This window comes from Phycodurus eques, chromosome 11, assembly GCF_024500275.1.
Source record: "Phycodurus eques isolate BA_2022a chromosome 11, UOR_Pequ_1.1, whole genome shotgun sequence".
NCBI classification, from domain to species: domain Eukaryota; kingdom Metazoa; phylum Chordata; class Actinopteri; order Syngnathiformes; family Syngnathidae; genus Phycodurus; species Phycodurus eques.
In genome coordinates, this window is record NC_084535.1 from 20,880,740 (window position 1) to 20,898,964 (window position 18,225).

The following is an 18,225-nucleotide window of genomic DNA, read 5'->3' on the forward strand; positions in this document are numbered from 1 at the left end:
GGCATACAGTTCCGTCCTGATTGACATTGTATGAGAAAGGACGAATGTACTAAATGTTTTGACCTGGGTTAGTCCCTCATCTCTTGCCCAAGTAAGCTGGGATCGGCTCCAGCTCCATAAAAACAAGCACTTTAGAAAATGGATGGACATTTTGATTTGTAGGGATTTACTTTTGTGTAACAGAGGAGAAACAATTATAATTTCATCCTGCTCTTGAAGCCAGTCTTGGCACATAAGAGTCAGAATAATCATTACTGGCTCAGTATATTCATATTTTAAAAACACACGTGGAATTTGTCTCTGGTAATTGGAGTTATTGTCGTACTTTTGCAATGAACAATTCATTTGCAGTTGAAGAGCCAGTATCTCAAATAGGAATCTCATCCAATGGGTGACCGGGAGGATTACATCACCCATATGGTATTGTCTCAGCACATTGGAATCCCGACTGATCATCTAATGGAAATTTTAGGACCTATTTTTGTTTTTTTTCTCTCGATGAAAAAGGGTCAATAGTTAGTCGAGGCATGCCGATCTCAGTAGGTACTGCGCATTGGAAAAAGGGAAATAGTTTATCTGAATTTAACGTAGTAGTTTCTAGTCATGGTGAATTTTGGGTCTTCATTTGCTGTAACTATAATCATCAAAGTTGTACAGTTTATTAAATAAATTGTGAAATATTTCACTGTGTCTAGTGTATCTCTTTAATATGAGTTTAATTATTTTAAATTTAACAACCTAACTAAATTAAACTTTTGGCACGATTCTAATTTATTGATGTGCCTGTAGAGTATATGCGGTGATAAAGTGCCTGGACAATAAGCAACCATGCTACATCTATCTGTATAGTGCAAATCGTGATAATTAAAACTGCCACTTAATTGGCCTTTTCAGTTTGTCGGGTCTGTAGGCTTACGATGCTGTTTCAGAGGCAGTGCATTCTTATTGTGGAGGCAATATTACTAAAACGTATTTGCACTGAATGATGGAATGAGGCGGATTCACTGCAGATGAGCATTGTAAAAGTCAAGAGCCAGTGGTGCAGAAGTTGTGGAGGATGTGGAATGTTTGCCTTTGCGTTGGTCTGTGACATTCCCGCATTGTCTCTTACCTCTTCTCTCAATCTCGTAGCCTGCTGTCCTCCTCACCTTTCCTCTCCTCCTACTGTAGGTCGTTCCTACCTTTTTCCCTTTGAAGATGGCTTCCTTGACGATGGCCACGGTGACCTTTCCTTGCCCCCCGGCCTGAACTCTCCAACCCACTGTCAGAATGGAGAGCGGATGGAGCGCTACTCCCGCAAGGTCTTTGTTGGAGGCCTACCCCCAGATATAGATGAAGGTAAATTGTCTATCTTAACTATAGTAAAGAATATTTTTCTTGTTAGTTGCTCGTTAGACATTTTGATTATTGGATAAGTGATATTGAACATGAATGGACGATTATTCCGAATGAAATGAACAAAAAGATACTTGGGTTCTCTTGAAAGAAATAACTTGATTTGCCACTGCCATGTCAAAACTAATCCGATAGAATTATTATGCTTTAATTAATCTTACTTGTGCTTGTCCATCCATGCACAGTTTGATCTAGATTGTCATGGTTTTGCACTCCTGAGTTCGATTGTAATGTTATATTAGTGATTATGAATGAGCATAAGACTGATGCAAATGTGATGTTCCTTTCAACACCTGCCCTCATTATTTTAACAGATGAGATCACCAACAGTTTCCGTCGCTATGGACACCTGTTAGTTGACTGGCCCCACAAAGCTGAGAGCAAATCCTACTTCCCGCCGAAAGGTAATATTAGTTTCCCCAAACAAAAGCTGGATTTTCCCATAAGACATCAACGACTATACCAATAAATATCACCTTGGGTGTTTCTTGCCATCATAGCGTGCCTAAAGCGCTCATGTTACCCAAAAATCATGGCTCATGCTGGGAGAGCATCACAGTGTATGTTGATCTGTATAGCCCAGCCACAGTAATCATACACCATGAGATTTTACCCTAATGGCTGTTTATCGGAATGGTTAGCTGAGGCAGGTCAACGATTTCCTCAACAGCGTCTTGCATAGGTTTTGGAGGAAGGGCTGATCAGATTAGCAACAGCCTCTTCATCAAGCCCTCTGGCCCAGGAGCTGCCGTGTGTCATATTAGAGAAGCTATTAAGATGCTCCGGAAATAACTGGCATTCCACTTACACATGGTGATACACTGAATCCGGAGGAACTCTCTCCCACACTCATTTCTTGATGATGATATTTTCCTGGATTGGAGGATTCCTTGGAGTAAGCTCGACTCTACTAAAGCCACACCTAGCAGCAAAAATATGACAACATTTTAGGGGAATGAGCTTGCAGCAGATGGAGGAGGCTGCCAATAGTAAGGAGGTGGGGTTTCGTGATGTGTCATGGAGCTTAAATTAAACAAACAAAAATAAAACACTTCCTTATTTTCATATCCCTGCAGAAAGCGACAAAATATGATATTTAGTCAAGAGACCTGAACACAGAATGAAACGCTCCAGTGTATGTACGTGGGTTTGGCTGTATGGGTTCTTAAGTGTGTATTAGTTGTAGAGGTGACTCATATTATGGCCCAGTCCAGCTTCTGGGCCAAGCAATGACTTGTACATACCTTAGAGAGGATTGGTACCTTGCACAGACAGGAGTAAAAAAAAAAAACATCAGTAAACACATAAACCCTGTTATCAGCCAGACCGGCAAATATAGGTACAAGTATTTTTGAGCTAAAACACTGGTGGAGGCTAGTTGCAAATTAAATGTTGCTGCTTGCCTGTTGATTGTGTGAACAGGTATTTAAAAAAAAAAAAAAAAAAAAAAAAAAAAAAAGTAACATTAATTAATGATCCATTCTGTGAATGCTTCTATTATGCTATGAATTAGTTCTTGGTATGGGGAAAAAAAAAAAAAAAAAAAACATGACACAAATGCAGGCCAGCCTTCAGTTCTCAGATGTCTGTGATGTCATGGCAACCACAATGAAGTCTGGTCACTCTGGTGATGTCAGGAACATCCGCCCTATGTCACGCAACACCGTCATCACTGTTGCGGCTGCAAATATTAAGGAGCTATTTTGGTCTGTGACTGGGTGTGAACGAGGGGGCAAAATTGTGTGAACACTGCAAACTGCTCCCGGTATGTGTAAAGGCACATCTTACTTATCTAAATTACACTTGTTTTCCAGCAAAAAATTGAAATGTATATTAATACGACCACCTGCACAATCTTATCCAATACAGAGCTGTATCAAAATGTCTTTCCAAAGTTTATAATGCATTATAATCTACATTATTGTGGTTGTATTTTTTTCTGTATTGTTGCTATATGGTGAAAGGGATTTGCTAGAAGCTACTGTAAATGAGCGCAAGGCTTGTAAAAGACCGGATGCATTTAAAATATTTTTATTGAAAAAGGTTGCGAACCAACATGGGTGTTTTCCAGAATTGGAGGACAATTTAGGCACCAACATTTTTGAAATACGGACCATTAATTTGATATGTTTTCCAGAAAACCAAGGGAATAAACCATCATATAATTTAATTGGTCCAGATTAACCATCAACGTTACACTTTTTCTATTTCATTTGTAATGCTTTGCAATCGTGTTACAGATACTCAGGCACCGGAAAAACATATGTTCAGAAAATATTGCGGAATAAAAATTGTTTACAATCATCCATCCATCCATCCATCCACTTTCTGAGCCGCTTCTCCTGTTCAGGATGGCGGGGAGCTGGAGCCTATCACAGCTAACTTGGCGAAAAGCTGACTACACCCTGGACTGGTCGCCAGCCAGTCGTAGGGGCACATATAAAGACTGACAACCATTCGCTCTCACAATCACAGTCACTGAGAGGGAACTGAAGCCACGCTGCCTGCGGCCAATGGATCACTAATGACACTGTGACAAAGTTAAATTTGGAAAACTAATTAAATTTTATTATTATATCTACTCTAATGACAGGCTTGTAAATCAGTGTTAATGTTCGAGTCATAAAATCATAAAAGCTGATTTTAAACTTAAAGTAGTTGTTATATTTAAATTTGTAAGGTGGTGATCGTGAGGGAGGGACAAGAAAAGAAAGCCATCTTAAGGGCGGTGCTCAAGAGCGATTAGGTATTTTATATAATATTTTGGAATCATTGAAGTAATTTTTTTGTCCCTCATTAATGCACACACAGCACCCCATATTGACAGAAAAAAACGGAATTGTTGAACTGTTTGCAGATTTATTAAAAAAGAATAACTGAAATATCACACAGCCATAAGTAATCAGACCTTTTGCTCAGTATTTAGTTGAACCACCCTTTTGAGCTAATAGCCATATAGTATATAGCAACAGCAATATAGTCTTTTTGAGAATGATGGATTTGGGCATCATCTGCCATTCCTCCTTGCAAATCCTCTCCAGTTCTGTCAGGTTGGATGGTGAACGTTGGTGGACAGCCATTTTCAGGTCTCTCCAGAGATGCTCAATTGGGTTTTAGTCAGGGCTTTGACTGGGCCATTCAAGAACAGTCACAGATTTGTCACTCTGGAGAAGGTTTTCGTCCAGGATATCCCTGCACTTGGCCACATTCATCTTTCCTTCGATTGCAACCAGTCGTCGTGTCCCTGCAGCTGAAAAACACCCCCACAGCATGATGCTGCCACCACCATGCTTCACTGTTGGGACTGTATTGGACAGGTGATGAGCAGTGCCTGGTTTTCTCCACACATGCCACTTAGAATTAAGGCCAACAATTTCTATCTTGGTCTCATCAGACCAGAGAATCTTATTTCTCACCATCTTGGGGTCCTCCAGGTGTTTTTTAGCAAACTCCAAGCGGGCTTTCATGTGTCTTGCACTGAGGAGAGGCTTCCGTCGGGCCACTCTGCCATAAAGCCCCGACTGGTGGAGGGATGCAGTGATGGTTGACTTTCTAGAACTTTCTCCCATCTCCCAACTGCATCTCTGGAGCTCAGCCACAGTGATCTTTGGATTCTTCTTTACCTCTCTCACCAAGGCTCTTCTCCCCCAATTGCTCAGTTTGGCCGGACGGCCAGCTCTAGGAAGGGTTCTGGTCGTCCCAAACGTCTTCCATTTAAGGATTATGGAGGCCACTTTCCCCTGAGGAACCATAAGTGCAGCAGGAAATTGTTTTGTAACCTTGGCCAGATCTGTACCTCGCCATAATTCTGTCTCTGAGCTCTTCAGGCAGTTCCTTTGACCTAATTTGCTCTGACATGCACTGTGAGCTGTAAGGTCTTACATAGACAGGTGTGTGGCTTTCCTAATCAAGTCCAATCAGTATAAGCAAAGACAGCTGGACTCCAATGAAGGTGTACAACCATGTCAAGGATGATCAGGAGAAATGAACAGCACCCGAGTTCAATATATGAGTGTCAGAGCAAAGGGTCTGAATATTTATGGCTGTGTGATATTTCAGTTTTTCTTTTTTAATAAATCAGCAAAAAATCAACAATTCTGTTTTTTTCTGTCAAAATTTAAGGGGTTCTGAATACTTTCCGTGCCCACTGTACATACTATACTACTACTACTACTACTACTACTACTACTACCGCAGAACTGTTGAATCCTACAGTATATGATATCAAATTGTAAATGAACATTTGCTTTCCTTTGATGAGACTGTGTTCCATTATTCATTGTGTGACTAGCTCACAGTGTAAGAGCAATTTAGAGTTACATTACTTGAAGGTAGAAAGGCACTGTAAAAGTTTCACCATCCCTTTGGTAGCATTTTTACTTTTCCCTGTTGTACTACTTTGTATTTAATTATTTGGAGTACCTGCAATTTGACTAATGACCATCAGGCTTCCGTTGACTTAAACTGTTTTTTCCTCTTTTGTCAAAGTGACTGCCTTTATTTTTCGGGAAGGGTATTGTTCGAGCAACAATAAGGCACGAGGGACTCTGACTGTAAATAATAATCTGTAGGGAGGAAAATGATCCCCCCGCACTCCTCTGGTCAGATACTGTAAATCTGAAGCACAAGTCACTGCAGATGTGCACTGTCCTCTTCTGACTTCAGTCTCTCTACTTTGCACCGAACAAAAGATCTTTGTACAAGCAATTATCAGCGAACTAACTATCAGACCATTTGGGTGGGGCAGAGGTCTGAATAATATATTAGATAAATTAATGTGAGACTATATTGTAGATGCTGAAGCATTTTTATACAATGCTGTATTGTCTCCAACACGTACATGTCTACGTCTATGTTGTTTAATCTTTCAATCATTGGGACAGTTCCTAATATATTAATTATGTCAAGGGAAAAAAAGATGGTTCTCAAATATGTATCATCATTGTTTTCTTCAAAGCACAAAAACTCTCCTGTAATGTTCTAATAATATAAGGTTAGTTATAATATTGAATTTAAACTTTAGTTGCATGGCTTGACCGCTGCATTGTAGGGGAAAAAGTGTACCAGAAAGGCCATTAAACTCCTTTGCTGATTAAATACAGACCTCCACCATCTACAAATCCAACTAGCAGCTAAAATCTTGATTCCATTGGATCCAGAGGAAAATAAAAGCTGCTTTTAGCTATTATGCTGTGTTTGCTTCAAGATGATATTACAGTGGAACCTCTAAGGTCGAACACAATCTGTTCCAGGTTGCTGGTCGACGACAGATTTATTTTAATTTAGCATCCATTTTCCCATAGTCAGTAATGGAAATTATCTGTTGAATCATAAAACATCTGACTGTAGAGAAAATGTTCATAGTAATATTTTATTAATTGCCATCAAAGCTAACCACTGTAAACGCGCACAAAAAAAACGATTATAGCAGGTTACACTCTACGTCACACCGTCTTTCACTGGCAACACAAGAATTTTCTCTACTTTTTCTCACTCACCCACCTCCCTCCAGTGACTCACTCATCTGCCCTCCGTTCTTGGCTCTCTTGCCCATGGTCACAGAACACTTTGTTCCCTCTTGGAGGAAAGATTGTGAGCTGCTGGCAAGCTCTGCCATTTCATGCCCTGCTTTTGTTCTTTTTTTTTTTTTTTTTTTTTTTTTTTTTAATGGAGCAAGACTGCAGTTCTTTTGTTTTGCTGAGATGGTATTTCCAACAGCTCCCCTTACAACAATCCCTCTTTATATAACCCTGCAGAGATTGATGAGAAATCTTGATGAAGACGACAAACCACAAATCATCTTTAGGTGTTGTTGTCCATAAGTGTGTTGTTGTATATACCGTATCTCGTAGTGACTGGACCGTAGATGAGTCTGGCATTTCTTTAAATTTAGTAGCACATTTCTATAATTACCAAGATAATTGATAACATTTTTTATTTTTTTTTATTGACTAAGCCCAATTATAAATCCAACCCTATGGGGCAGGGGAGCACAAGCCTTTTTTTTTAATTGACTAAGCCTAATTATAAATGCTACCCTATAGGGGGCACAAGCCAGTACAAACTGTTGGACGATCCCAAGCCAGGATAAATGCAGAGGGTTGCGTCAGGAAGGGCATCCTGCTTAAAACTTTGCCAAACAAATATGAGCGTTCATCTAAAGAATTCCATACCGGATCGGTCGTGGCCCGGTTAACAACGTCCACCATTGCCGCCATTACCCTACAGGGCGCCGGTGGAGATTCAGCTGTTGTGGGTCGAGCACGAAGGAGAGGTGGAAAGTGGGGAACCCAGAGAGGAACTGTGGTACTGCATGCAGAAGTCTGGAGGGGCAGAGAAGTATGTTAGAATAATACCAGACATGTACGAGGATAGCAGAACAGTTGTGAGGGTTGCTGTAGGTGTGACAGACAAATTTAAGGTGGAGGTGGGACTGCATCAGGGATCAGCCCTGAGCCCCTTTGTGTTTGCAGTGATGATGGATAGGCTGACAGATGAGGTGAGACTGGAATCCTCCTCGATCATGATGTTCGCAGATGATGTGATCTGCAGTGGAAGTAGGTGGAGGAACAATTCGAAAGATGGAGGCATGCACTGGAAAGGAGAGAAATGAAGATTAGCCGAAGTACGACAGAATATATGTGCATCAATGAGAGGAGTGGAGGGGGAAGAGATAGCAAGGGTGGAGGACTTAAAATTCTTGGGGTCAACAGTCCAGAGCAATGGTGAGTGTGGTCAGGAAGTGAAGAAACGGGTCCAAGCAGGTTGAAACGGGTGGAGGAAGGTGTCAGGTGTGTTATGTGACAGAAGGGTCTCTGCTAGGATGAAGGACAAAGTTTATAAGACAGTGGTGAGGCCAGACACGATGTACGGATTAGAGACAGTGGCACTGAAGAGACAACAGGAAGCAGAACTGGAGGTGGCGGAAATGAAGACGTTGAGGTTCGGTCTCGGAGTGACCAGGTTGGATAAAATTAGAAATGAGCTCATCAGAGGGACAGTCAAGGTTAGCTGTTTTGGAGACAGTTAGAGAGAGGAGACTTGGATGGTTAGGACCAGAGGAGAGAGGAGAAATAGTGAGTATATTGGTAGAAGTGTGATGAGGATGGAGGCCAGGCAAGAGAGGAAGACCAAAGAGAAGGTTGATGGATGTCGTGAGGGAAGACATGAGGGCAGTTGGTCTTTGAGAGGAGGATGCAGGAGATAGGCTCACATGGAAAAGGATGACACGCTGTGGCGACCCCTAACGGGACAAGCCGAAAGGAACAGAAGAATAAGATAAGACTAAGCCTAATTATTAGTTGATTCAGAACATGGCGAAATTGCAATTACAACAGCACGTCATAATCAAAGTGGAGGTGGCCTTTGTTTTTGTAAAGGTATATGCCTCTTATCCTCACCAGGGTTACAGGTAAGCTGGAGTTGATCCCAGCTGGCTTCGGGCAAGAAGGGAGTACACCCGGCCTGGATTTGTTTTTGTGCTAGTAGTGCGCGCTGTTTTTGTTTGTTTGTTTTTGTAAGCCTCTGAATAAAGCTTGCTCAAACTTCTCATATTCAAGTGTTATTGACTGTATTTTCCTTTGAAATAACATTACTCATGGAAAACAATCATTTCTCATTTTATCTTCAATATGTAAGAATGTGGAAACAGGTTTAATCGTCTAAGTCTTCCACATGGATCTCTCAAGACGTAATCAGAAATCTTGTACACAAAGCTGTATGCTGATTTAAACGTGCCAACAACGGTCATCACTGCTTGGAATGCAAGACTGTGATGAAGGACATGTCAGGCACATCCTGACACGCAAAATAATGAAATGGCACCTTTCAGTGCAGCAGCTATCTGAGTTGAGGAAGCACACTTGCTTTTCCAATCCACATTTAACTGTGACTGCCACTTTTTCCCCCTTCTTGCTTTGCCGGCAGCACATGCTCACGCCTCGAAACACGCTGGAGTTTATACACTTCACTGAATTGACTGCCGAGACTGTGTTCTTCTCCATTACACCACATCGTGTGTGTGTGTGTGTGTGTGTGCGTGTGTACGTGTGTTTTGGGAGGGGGTGTCATTCTGAGAGGGTTCTGAAAGTTAAAAAAAAAAATAAAAATCACGGGTAGGTCGATTTGGATTTTATAGGGAATGATTGTAATAGAAACGATCCATTCCAGGGTCAAATCGTCGCCATCATAAAAAAAAAAAAAAAAAAAAAAGGAATATTTTAACTTTCTTAAATGTGATGTTAATGTAAAAACAAATTGACCAATGTTAATAAGAAAACTTGAAACAAAGCCTTTACACATGATGATTGGCATTGCAGATGCACCTCACGCATCTCGCTTTTTTTAAATATTGTTTGTCACATAAGAAATTAACCACTGTAAACAAGGTGGAGTCTTTGGAGATTTCCAGATGTCTCGCATGAAGTCGTGCGTAGATGCCGTTTGTGACGGACGGCTGTGCTAAATGTTGGGACCCTGAGGGTGGAAACTCATAGCATGAGGCTTCTGTTTTAAAAATCACTCCATGATATTTAGCAAAATGTCTAACCCTTACTGAGCCTATAAATCCACGCCCACTAAGTGTCGTTGGATGGGTGAAGCATGCTTGCGCTGATCTCTGCTGACCTTTGGGGAATGTAAATCAATAATTCAACAGTACTGTCTAGTTTTGTCTTTCCGTTTGCCTCAAAGATATCACTGAACTCGAGCTGGCTCTCTCAGAAAGCTCCACTGTGTGTGTTGACATGATCAGTTCTTTTTTTTAATATACGTTTCCTTTACAATGGCACTCTGACGCAGCAAGGTGACCAATATGGAACACCTGAGATCAACGAAGGTATACTAACAGAACGTGTGAACTATGTGAATAAGAACCGGGGCCCAAACCGGTTTTGCGGGTCCAAAAAATAATAATTCGGAGACTTTGAAAGACACAGGAATAGCTTATGCTGGAGGACAGCCTTTGCAATGGAATGATCACGCAGTTTTGACTGTTATACTCATGACTTTTATTTTGAAATCTGATTACTCCTTTCCAGGTTATGCCTTCCTACTGTTCCAAGAAGAGACCTCTGTTCAGGCCTTGATTGACGCCTGTATCGAGGAGGACAGCAAGCTCTACCTGTGCGTGTCCAGTCCCACCATCAAAGACAAGCCGGTGAGTAGAGTCCCAAAGTACAGTTTGTTACATTCACAGGACAGTTCTCATAAGAGAACTAAATAAAAGTCTAGTAAGATCCCCCCCAAAAAAAGGTCGCTGAATAAAAGATGACTTAACGTGCCTTAATATATGCCACACTGTGTTGTCAAAATATTTCTGATATTGTTCATGTGTATAATATACACCATACAATCAATGTTGTTCAACAAAAACAGTCGTGTTCCAATAAGAAGGTCAGCTCAAAATAAACTGTTAACTGTTTGTATGAGAAATAACTTGGGCCTCCTATTGGATCACAAACACTGTTACACGGAAAATTATGATCCAGTGTTGTAGTTATGAAAGTGTATTCATTTAAGTGAACAGAAGTATTTGAAACGGCTCTTAGTTCTACAGTATGTCACTGCAAACCACATAAATTCCCACACATCACTGTATACATTCCTGTTACTTCCCATTCAAATTTTGCAACTTTGAAAATGCCGAGAACTTTGCAATCCAAGTGTCAAATAAAAGCGGCACCAAACGGATGCTTTACGTACGTTTGGTGCAAACGTACACATTTTGAACATCTTAACTGAGTTTTAAAAAGTTCCTGCTTTTCCACCTCCACAATATGTCTGGATTTAGGTCCATGTAATCTAATTTTGAAGCAGAAAGGATTATTCATGCTTTTATTTCCTGACTTTTTGACTATTGAAAAAGAGACAACTCTTCACCTGTTGAAAACAAAACTTTGTAAGACAATTTCCAATTAGTTCTGACACCGCTACGTATTTGTCTACAGCTCATAGTTTGAACCACATCACTCCCGTTCTGTTGTCCTTGCACTGGCTCTCTGTTTATTTTAGGATTCAGTCCAACATTTTTGCAGGCACTTACAGAGCCCTCAGTGGTCAAGCTCCTCCATGGTGGATTTGGTGTCATTTCATTGCCCTATTAGGTCACTGCGGTCTGGGGACTGCGTTTTACTTACTGTCCCTTAAACAAGATTAAAAAAAATAAAAGTGAGCGAGCCTGGCAGTCCTTTGCTCCCAAATTATAGAATGCACTTCTATTGAAGCTAAGCACTGCCTCTTCTGTAGACATCTTTAAAAATCGGGGTCAAATTTGGCTAGATGATCAGCATCAGTGCACCCTTTTTTTTTGAACCCGACAGGTCCAGATCCGTCCATGGAACCTGAGCGACAGTGACTTCGTCATGGATGGCTCCCAGCCTTTGGACCCCCGCAAGACCATCTTTGTAGGGGGAGTACCCCGGCCTTTGCGTGCAGGTACGGTAGCTGCTGTAATTAATGGTAGTCTCTTTCTTGCCCCTGAAACTTCTAAATTGGCTTTCCAATACAGACTGGAAGTTTGTAGTTGTGATGAAAATGTTCTGCTTGAAATATAGGTATGCAGAGAAGGACAGAAGTCTGTTTTTGCTATGAACATTGCAGCGTACTAGTATACAGACCATCAACTGGATGTCGAGCATATTGGTTAAATTATCGGCTTTCCATCCACACATTAAAACACGAATCATCTGTCTCTGTCTCCCGCTGCAGTGGAGCTGGCAATGATCATGGATCGGTTGTACGGAGGTGTTTGCTACGCCGGCATCGACACCGACCCGGAGCTCAAATACCCGAAAGGGGCCGGGCGCGTGGCCTTCTCCAATCAGCAGAGCTACATCGCTGCCATCAGCGCTCGCTTCGTTCAGCTGCAGCACAATGACATCGACAAAAGGGTGCGTAAGCTCAGTCTCCTTCCTCTCGAAGGAAGGGTGTTGACCACAGCCGTTCACTATGGCGTATGTCTCGGCTTGCAATGATGGAAGGGCTCGCCCTGGGTGTCGCATCGCTGTGGCCCGACACGTGTTTCCAGTTGCAGACGCACTGGACTGGTTTAATTCTAGTTCTTCCCTATACATGTAGAGCCGCCCTAGCTCTATTTGAGCCGGACCAGCCGATAGCAGACTCTTAGATTGTGACCGAGCGAGACTGGTTGTCAGCCAGAAGACTGGACCTGTTTAGGGCAGGACCCTTCATTGTAGTAGTAACAGTACTGAGACACGCCTCTGAAGGATATGACTAAGCCTTCGTTCCCCCTAAATCTTAAATTATTTTGCAAGCCATGATAGTTTGGAGGGAATGTTTTGAAAAAGGCCCTTTTCTCTTCCAACCTGACTTGCGCCGCAGTGCATCTTAGCAAAGTCGATTCAGTGTGATCTCGAATGGGAAGGCAGTGAGTGGCCCCTGTGGTGGGTCCTCTCGCGGGAAAGGCAACAAACACTATTACATCATTGACAGTAATTTGGGCTCAGACTTGCCCTCTAAAACTCCATTTGCTATTCGCATTGGCAGTAACGAATGACTTCCGAATCAGAATTGAATCATTCATTCTTGTAACGTTCCAAAATAAGGAGATGTCATTTTCCGACAAATGAAAAATCCACTTCGAGTATTATTTATGAAACTATCTATTGAACCTGACATGTTTTAGCTGCTGCGTCTTCCTCCGGAAAAGCATTTAAGTTTCAAATGACATTTGAACCAGGATCCCTCGCCGTACCTTGGCCAAAGGTAGAAGCCCGAGTCTGTTTTGTGCCTGTCGGTGTAGTAAATCCTCGCCGCCTTGGACCGAGCTGCTGCCTTTCTAGCTAGCCTACTGGCTAGCTAGCCTGCTCTCGCCATCTTTCACGCTGTGTTCTCGCATTCATTCAGCTTCGGTTGTGGCGCTGCCATGAATATCGGTGCAGCTCCTCGGAGCTAGGCTAATGGGGACACCTCCTTCCGTGGAGATGTCTCTTTTTTTTTTTTTTTTTTTTTAAACCAACTTTATGCGGACATCTCGGTGGAGCTGCACTGCATTCATGCGCAGAAACTATGCGAAATACAGCGGCTGAAATATAATATACCGAAATATCACCATTTTTCTGCATGTAAAGTATTCCAGTTTTGATTTTGGGTTATGTCCGCTGTTCTTTCTCTCAGGTGGAGGTGAAGCCGTACGTGCTGGACGATCAGATGTGCGATGAGTGCCAGGGGGTGCGCTGCGGGGGGAAGTTTGCGCCGTTCTTCTGTGCCAACGTCACGTGTCTGCAGTACTACTGCGAGTACTGCTGGGCCAGCATTCACTCGCGAGCAGGCCGAGAGTTCCACAAGCCCCTGGTGAAGGAGGGAGGCGACCGCCCTCGACACGTGTCCTTCCGCTGGAGCTGAGTAGCGTGGCTGCTTGACTATCCCATCCGCAGATACGTAGAAAACAAATAGGCCCTCCATCCGTAAGCACGTCATGACAAGCGACGCAAAACATCCCATCTTCGCGCCCTCTGGCCCGACTTGTCTCCCCCTCTAATGAAGCATTGTGAGAAGTTAAAGCTTAGAATTTGCACTTTGGCATACCATCTCAATCAAACATACACGCACACACACACACACACACACACACACACACACAGGATGTAACTTCAGACACTTGACTACTTTCAGCTCACTCTCCTTTTGACTGGGCGGCCTGGTCCTGCTGAACCCCCTCCCCTCCATAACCACATCGAGGTGGGAACATAGAAATATTTAAAAAAAAAAAAAAAGTCTATTTTAGTTTTGTACCTATCTATAAATATATGGATTATTTTAATTTAATATAAAAGGACAATGCACTTATTTTCAAAAGCTGTAGGCCCCAAGAGAAAAAGTCACTGAAGGTGCATTAAGAAACATTAAAAAACATTTGGGCCCTGAAATGATGAAAATAACAGCTTATAATTAGTCACTCTATAATTTTAAATATTAATACCTCATACACGCAACCTGATTAGTTCACTGTTGATTTCTACGTCTTTATTTTTTTATAACGTAATTATTTCTTTTTAGAGTTCTGTAAATGTAATGCTGCAACGGCTTTGCTGCTAAATTGACGGTATGATCAGATACCAGAAGTACACACACCTCGTGTGTAAAAAGAACACAGATCCCCACAGGGGCGCTCATGACACAAAGATGGCTGCCGTCGAAGCGCGTGCTTATTTCAGGGCGTCGCGCGCACCCGACTTTTTGAATACTGCCCATGTTTGCACAACGCACAACAGATTCATCGAAAGGCAATCAACATTCAAAACACCGTGTGGGTAGATGCAACCTTAAGTATCACAAATCCAATTAGGTGTAAAATCACCGTGACAAACTGTCTCTGATAGGTGAAGTACTTTTATTTTTTTCGCAGTGGTGGTTGTTATATTTGTGCAATTTTTATACCGTCTCTAGTTAGGTCAGAGTATGCCTAGAGCTGTGATTCGTTTTAGCTGTCGTTCAAGTCCGACAAAAGTGATGTTTCACAGGACTTCTATCATAGGCACGTGTGTATTTGTGCTCTTGTACACACATTACATATATATTATGTACACATTTTATCTTATATATATATATATATATATATATATATATATATATATATATATATATATATAAAGATAAATTGTAATACAATTCAAACAGTAGTCACTTGAAACTGACAAAAATAATGAGAACAATTTACAGAAAATGAACTCATGGAAATCAGGCCTTGCTGGTTTTTGTGGTCTAACGGAATTCTTTTTAAAAAAAAAAAAAAAAAAAAAACAAACCTGGCCTGGCAACAAAAATAATGTACCAAATGATTTCCGTAACTCTACACGAGACGTCTGCACCTGTCAACAGTTATTTTGTCCCACTCCTTGTAAGCAAACTGCTCCAGCTGTCTCAAGTTTGAAGGGGGCCTTCTCCATACTGCCTGTTTCAGCTCCTTCCACACATGTTCAATAGGTTTTAGATCGGGGCACACAGAAGACAACTTCCAAATTGTCTGATGTTTTGTTCTGAGCTATTCCTGGCCGTCTTAACATAACATAACATAACATAACATAACCAAGCCTCCATCATGTTTTACTGTAGGTACAGTATTCTTTGCTTTGTGTGTCATTTTGAAGTTAAGTGAACATTGTGGGCTTTTCTTTCTTTGACAATTTTGCATGTTTCCTGAGTACAAATTTGCAACAAAGGTACACTGTACCTACAGTATTACATGGAGGATGCTTGGTTCTATGGCTGTTTCTGGCACAGAGTTTTTGGAACCTGTGCAGCGAAAAATGAAATCTTAAGACTTTCAAGGCATTCCGGACTCAAATGTGCTGCCCAGTGTCAAAACGTTTGGTCTCATCCGCAGGTCAAAACATCAGACAATTCTGAAGTGGCCCTCTTTGAGCCCTGATCTTAATCCTATTAACCGTACGGTCTGGAGAAGGCACCTTTCAAACATGAGCCTACGGAAAGATGCTTGAGCATTTATTCGATAATCGATATCCTTCATATCCATATAACCGGTACACTCTTCGTCCTCACTAGTAAGACAATTAGCACACTAGTAGAAGTGCCACTTTTGACCTACTAGTGCTCAAACCGCTAACCATATGAGCCAATGAGAGCAGTTTGTGTCGCTGAGAATGATGCAAATTGTTGAGTGGCTCCCTCAAAAGGCAGTGCACCAAAATATTATGCCAGGCCAGTTAATTTTTCACCCATTTTTGTTCATTTTCAAGTTATTCAATCACTGTTTGAAGAGTACCAAAAATCTATCCTTCATGTGTATGAATATACATGTAACAGCTGTCTTTCCAATGCACACAAACTGATCTGAAGAGAAGACGACGTGAGATGAAAAGGAAAACGACGAGCGTTGGATGATTTGTAAATGTTCCAGAAGTCAACCAAAGAGCTTGTGAGCGTTGACGAGCAGCCTAACATGCGGCGCTGATGTCTCAAGGAGGCGCTGCTGCTGCTCTCGTAGAGGAGGCATCGACGACGAACGTAATTGAAGCGACGAGTTGAAAAGAAGGCACGTTCTCTACACATTGATAGAAATATATACAGATGTGCAAATGAGGTGTACCCTATTAAGGCCCTTTTATTTTGTCCTGCGAAGCTTGAAGTAACCGACCTGCTAACAATCTATCTGTGTTATTTATGAAAAAAGAGAGCGCAGTGATGGCAAATGAAACCGTTTTTTAATTTTTATTTTTATTTTTTTTATATATATATATATAGCAGTTTTGTGGACAATCCGTAAAGGATCGTTGCAAGGTCGCACGTGTTGTCACTTTTTATTTTTGTTTGGGGTAGATTGTGCCATGCCCTGAAAGCGCTTGTCTTTTAGTCACAAACTGTTTTTTATTCTTTGCATTAGTATGTTTTTTTTTTTCTTAATTAAAAAAATAAGATGTATATTTTTTACTGATGTAAAGAAAGCTAAAAGAAACTAGAGGCTAACCATAAATAATATGTATCCCTATGAAAGTGAATTTTGGGTGTTTTTGTGACATTTCCTTTCCCACCCAGGCAGGTTTTCAGTTTGTTCCTTCTCGACAGGATAGTTGTTTGTTATGCACTACCCTTTGTATCCAGTTTTCAAGAGTCTACAGTTGTTTTTGTTCAAAGACAAAAAAAAAAAAAAAAAGATAAAGCTTGCTTTCTGACTGACAAGATCTTTTGCAATACCTCAATATTGAAATATAATGGGAGAGAAACTGCTATTTTCTAAGTTTATTCTGAAGAAAAAATATTAATTTAATTAAAGACAAATTATTTAACGGATGTTTTTTTTTTTTGTTGTTGCTGTTTTTTTTTGTTTGTTTTTAAACTTGTTTGCTTTTATTTTATGAATTTATTTTTGGAGAAGATGACAGTTGAAGTTTGTAACTTATGTGAGCAAGAGCACAGCCTAGTTTATTGGCGGTCATGTCGGAAATACTAAGAGAAAAAAAATATTTTGTCCCCACTTTTGTATCTTTATAATCACGTATTTACTATGTTGTCCAGCGTTGGAAAAGAGGTCCTGTTTTTTTTTAAGATGTTTATTTTTTCTAAAAAAATATATGCTCCAATAGTTTTTGTCGTTGTTAGTTTTATTTTTTTACCCTACTATGTTAGCTTGGCCTCATTGCAAGAGTGAGTGGAGGTTGTAAGAAAATAATGTTATTTAAACAGAAAGCAGACAACTTGACCGACAGCCCCAAAGGTGCATCAAGACTGGTGGCCTTTTTCTCATGCAACACTTGAATTTGCCACATTTTGTTTCTTCTAAAGCTAAGAACCTCTTTGTTGTTATGTGCAATACCGTTTGTACTATTTGTAAAAAAGACACACACACAGAAAAAAAACTGAAAAAAGTGGCATAAGTCTTTACTGCAGAGTTATTTTCATTATGATTCACAAAAATAATTTTCTACTGTGTATTTACCAAATCGTACCTTCCAGTAGTATGTAGCCTTTGTACTGAGAAAGTTTTCATTAGTTTAATTTTTCATTTCATATGAAATCAATGATTTTGCGAGAGAGAGACTAACATTTTCATAATTTTGTTTTGTATTTGCTTTTGCTGATTAATTTCTCAATCATTAAGATTTATTGGGGGAGCCTTTTCATATCTGGTCAATGTAATTCATATATTATTTTGTATTTTTACATGGAATAAATTAATTTTGTGACGCTAATTCTTTCAAATTTGATTTTTTTTTCACTTTTTTTATTTTTGAAGCTGGAGTTTCTTAAAATAATGGTATCACGTGGACTCTTTAAAATGCTTAGCTTTGTGTGTCAATAATGTGAAAATGATCTAAATGGGTGGCGAAAAGTAGGCCTACACAAGCAAAAGGC

General features: G+C 40.7%; 1 protein-coding gene across 6 annotated transcripts in view; it reads left to right on the forward strand.

Moving 5' to 3' along the window:
- cpeb3 (cytoplasmic polyadenylation element binding protein 3) overlaps nucleotides 1-18,062 on the forward strand; it is a 43,628-nt gene extending 25,566 nt beyond the window's left edge. For 4 of the 6 annotated variants that reach the window (XM_061689678.1, XM_061689680.1, XM_061689679.1 and 1 more), the window contains exons 6-11: nucleotides 1,132-1,338; nucleotides 1,710-1,799; nucleotides 10,434-10,552; nucleotides 11,715-11,829; nucleotides 12,103-12,284; nucleotides 13,531-18,062. In XM_061689678.1, coding sequence (XP_061545662.1) covers nucleotides 1,132-1,338; nucleotides 1,710-1,799; nucleotides 10,434-10,552; nucleotides 11,715-11,829; nucleotides 12,103-12,284; nucleotides 13,531-13,758 — 941 coding nt within the window. In that variant the 3' untranslated portion in view covers nucleotides 13,759-18,062. The remainder of the gene's footprint in view (nucleotides 1-1,131; nucleotides 1,339-1,709; nucleotides 1,800-10,433; nucleotides 10,553-11,714; nucleotides 11,830-12,102; nucleotides 12,285-13,530) is intronic. The other 2 variants (XM_061689682.1, XM_061689683.1) reach the window with 1 other exon arrangement.
- The last annotated feature ends 163 nt before the right edge of the window (nucleotides 18,063-18,225 follow it).